General features: G+C 36.6%; 1 protein-coding gene across 1 annotated transcript; it reads right to left on the reverse strand.

The window, feature by feature from the left end:
- Positions 1 to 169: 169 nt before the first annotated feature.
- LOC131727704 (syndecan-2-like) lies at positions 170 to 2,909 on the reverse strand (the record flags this gene model as incomplete). The annotated part of the gene is made up of 3 exons (XM_059018992.1): positions 170 to 343; positions 2,519 to 2,673; positions 2,795 to 2,909. Coding segments are annotated over 3 exons (429 nt in total), but the record flags the coding sequence as incomplete, so codon positions are not given.
- Between the last annotated feature and the right edge of the window lie 368 nt (positions 2,910 to 3,277).

Genomic DNA, 3,277 nt, shown 5'->3' on the forward strand with positions numbered 1-3,277 from the left:
CAAAAAGCAAGTATAAACTTTAATAGAAATCAAATTCCCTTTTCTAGTGTACAGACCATCAGTGTGTGTGTGACAGAGTTAAATAATGAGTGCACTTATCAGAAACCAGTAGGAGCCTGTTATCAGTTAGAAATCCAAGAAGGAGTTTTTAGTAGTCTTAAATAATCATACCTAATACAGCTGTTCACATACCTGCCAATACTTCTGTTCTCTGGAAGAGGCTTTCTGACTGGATCTCTGCAGACACATCTGTGTCCACACCACTGCCAGACACCTTTGGCTTACTAGTTGTGCTTGTTAAATCCTCTATGTTCACATCTGTATCCGTGACCAGAACTGGTGGCTATATGAAGAGACAAAAAATATATATTTGTAAACTCCAAATTCCCCCAAAATATAATAAATCATGATATAAATCAAATCATATAAATCATGGGTCACACATTTCAACTCAAATTGGTGTGCAGTTTACACTACAGATCAGATACAATACTGTCATTTAAGATCTATGTATGCACAGCTAACATGGAAACAAACAGAAAAAAAGCTCTACAGTACATAAAATGATCAGTTTCAGCAATTTAGATTACTATATCCATGTTGGCAATGGGTTTCTGCAATATATCATTTTGTTTTAAACACCACAAGCAGGTATACTGTAACCAGTACCGTAAAAAACTCTGTATAAGTCGATTTTTTTGGCATTTTTGCAGGGCCCTTAAAAAGGGTGAGTGACTAATACACCAGTGGTATGTGCCGGTGTGTATAATATTAAACTACTGTACCAGCACCACAACGCAATTACTACAGCCGCGGTTATGTCTCACACAAACTTAACTGTCAACAACCCGATTTATTTCTTCAGGATCTATGGCATTCAGGTCATGTTGCTAGGTAGAAACACAAAACCACTGTTCTAATTGTGAGCGGGAGAATAAATACATAACTGATTTAATAAATACTAGACGTGGTTAAAAAGAAGCTACTGAAGGCTGGACGTCGATATTGCCCTGAAGAGGTGCACATGTGCAGAGAAATACGTGGACTGCATGAAAGTAGCAAATAAACAAAGTACTGTGTTAAAACTAGTATCTAACTTCTCGGTTTATAATTAATATATTTAAAACTGGGTGTAAAAATTAGCGTTTGTAATTATTTTTTAAGTTGAATTGAATTAAAGTGGACTTACCTTAACTTTGGCAAACTTGGTTAAAAGTTTTTAGTTTGCATTGCAGAAGTGCGTCATGTTTGAGTGGCGCCATGTTTGTGAGGGGCAGCATTGCTTAGAGGCCGCCATGTTAGTTGGAGGCACCGTTAAAGCCTTGGTTTTACAGTATTACGGCTAAACAAGGCGCAGCTAATTTTCAGATACCATATTCCAGGTAATAGATATTATCTGGGACTTTACCAATGGGGAGGGAAGCCTTGTTGGTTTTAAAATGAATAATTATATAATTGTAATAAGTTTTGGATGGGTAATGTGATTTTTAGCCATTGTTATTTATACTGATGTTATTTATTATTCATGTGTGGGATTTCAGAATGTTAAGAATTTAAAGTATATTTGACTATAATGGATTAGTCCTGGGCGGGGTTTACCTAGGCTCAGGTATATAAGACAGAGCTTGGCTCAGTAAAAGGGGAGAAGTTAACTGAGAAGGTTGTGTCTCAGCTGTGCTTGCTGTTGAAAGTGAACCACTGGTTGCTGAAGCCAGGTTATTTACGTCAAGCCTGTATAGGAAAAGGTTTTGTTTATTGTATTTTATTTCTTTTTGCACAAGTTATTAACTGTTCAATCCAGTCGTTTGTCTCTGTGAGTTCCTGCAACTTTACCATCAGACCCTGGGTCGCCCTAACACTAATAAAAAGTTTTAATTTGTTGCTCTCAATACCCTTAGTCATTTTGAACGTTAAACACAAGCTTTCAGACTCTTGACTGACCTCTCAAACACCACAGCTATACTGCTTCACTGTTAACACAATAGCTGTCAGTCTCCATGAATTTCCTTATTCCCACCCTCCCGAGCCATTAATTTGTCAACATTCAGACTGAACCCACCCCTGGGATCCATAGCAAACAGCTATTGGTTAGAAAGCCGAGCAGTACACTTTTCAAGTCTTGTTCGTTGTAACTGCAATGCTATAGTAATGCAGGTGACTTCGAGACTGGATAAAGTAGGACAGTCAGAAAAAATAAATAAAGAAAATGCTACTCAACAGTTTTTAAATTGCGTGTTGTTGAATTTGCCAAAATACATGTCAATCACAATGCTGGAAAAACAGTATATGACTGGAGATGAAACAAAGAAACTGATAGAGGAGGAAAGTGTTTATGGCCCGATGCAGAAAACATTTTGTTTGAATGGAGTACTTTTCATGACTTTAATACATACTGTAACTTTTTCTACGTGTCAATGCAAAACTGAAGTCTCAAAAAGGGGGGAGCGACTTTTAAGCGAGTGAGACTTATAAAACAATTTTTACGGTAGGTATACAGTAACAAGTAGGCATATAGTACCTCGGTTCTGGCAGGATTCTTAGGCAGCATTCGGGCTTTGGCTGTAGATGTCTCAACTTTCTGTGTCAATACTTTAGTCGAGTCCCTGGTTGGTTGTGCTTTTGGAAACATATGCGTTTTCACAGTGATGGGCTCCTCGAGTTCCACTTCAAGACCTAAAAACCACACCGAAAACTTGTGATTGCTTTTTAACAGTCAACACAACAGTATGTTATTCATATAAACCGTTTCACAATATGTACTTCATTGCATAAATAAATATAAAGAAAATCTTACCTGAGCCTGACCCAGAATTAAAATCATCATCATCTACTGGATAATCCCCAGACCCATCCTCAAGATACAAATCCTTTTCATCAGGAGAATTCTGACCCTGTGAAGCTGCCAGTGTCTTAAAAAAATAAATAAATAAATAAATAAATAAATAAATAAATAAATACATACATAAATAAATACATACATACATAACAAAACAACTTGAAAAGGCCTAAAATAGAAAGATATAAAATCAACAGCACTTTTCAAGTTACCTGAATTAAGCACCAGCAATGTCGTTTATTTTTTTTTTAAATTTAAAATCACATTTAGTAAAAGGACAAACACACCAGTCTTCATACTGCCTGCTGCAGTTACCTTGAAAACTAGATGAAATGCTGAAACATTTGTTAGTTGTGAGGGATGAAGAATGTAAAAGGCAGCTACTCTGCTGTGTTCTGCAGATTCTGGCTGAGTGAGTAAAGCTATTTGATTAAACTCAGA

Source organism: Acipenser ruthenus, unplaced genomic scaffold (assembly GCF_902713425.1).
Source record: "Acipenser ruthenus unplaced genomic scaffold, fAciRut3.2 maternal haplotype, whole genome shotgun sequence".
Taxonomy (NCBI): domain Eukaryota; kingdom Metazoa; phylum Chordata; class Actinopteri; order Acipenseriformes; family Acipenseridae; genus Acipenser; species Acipenser ruthenus.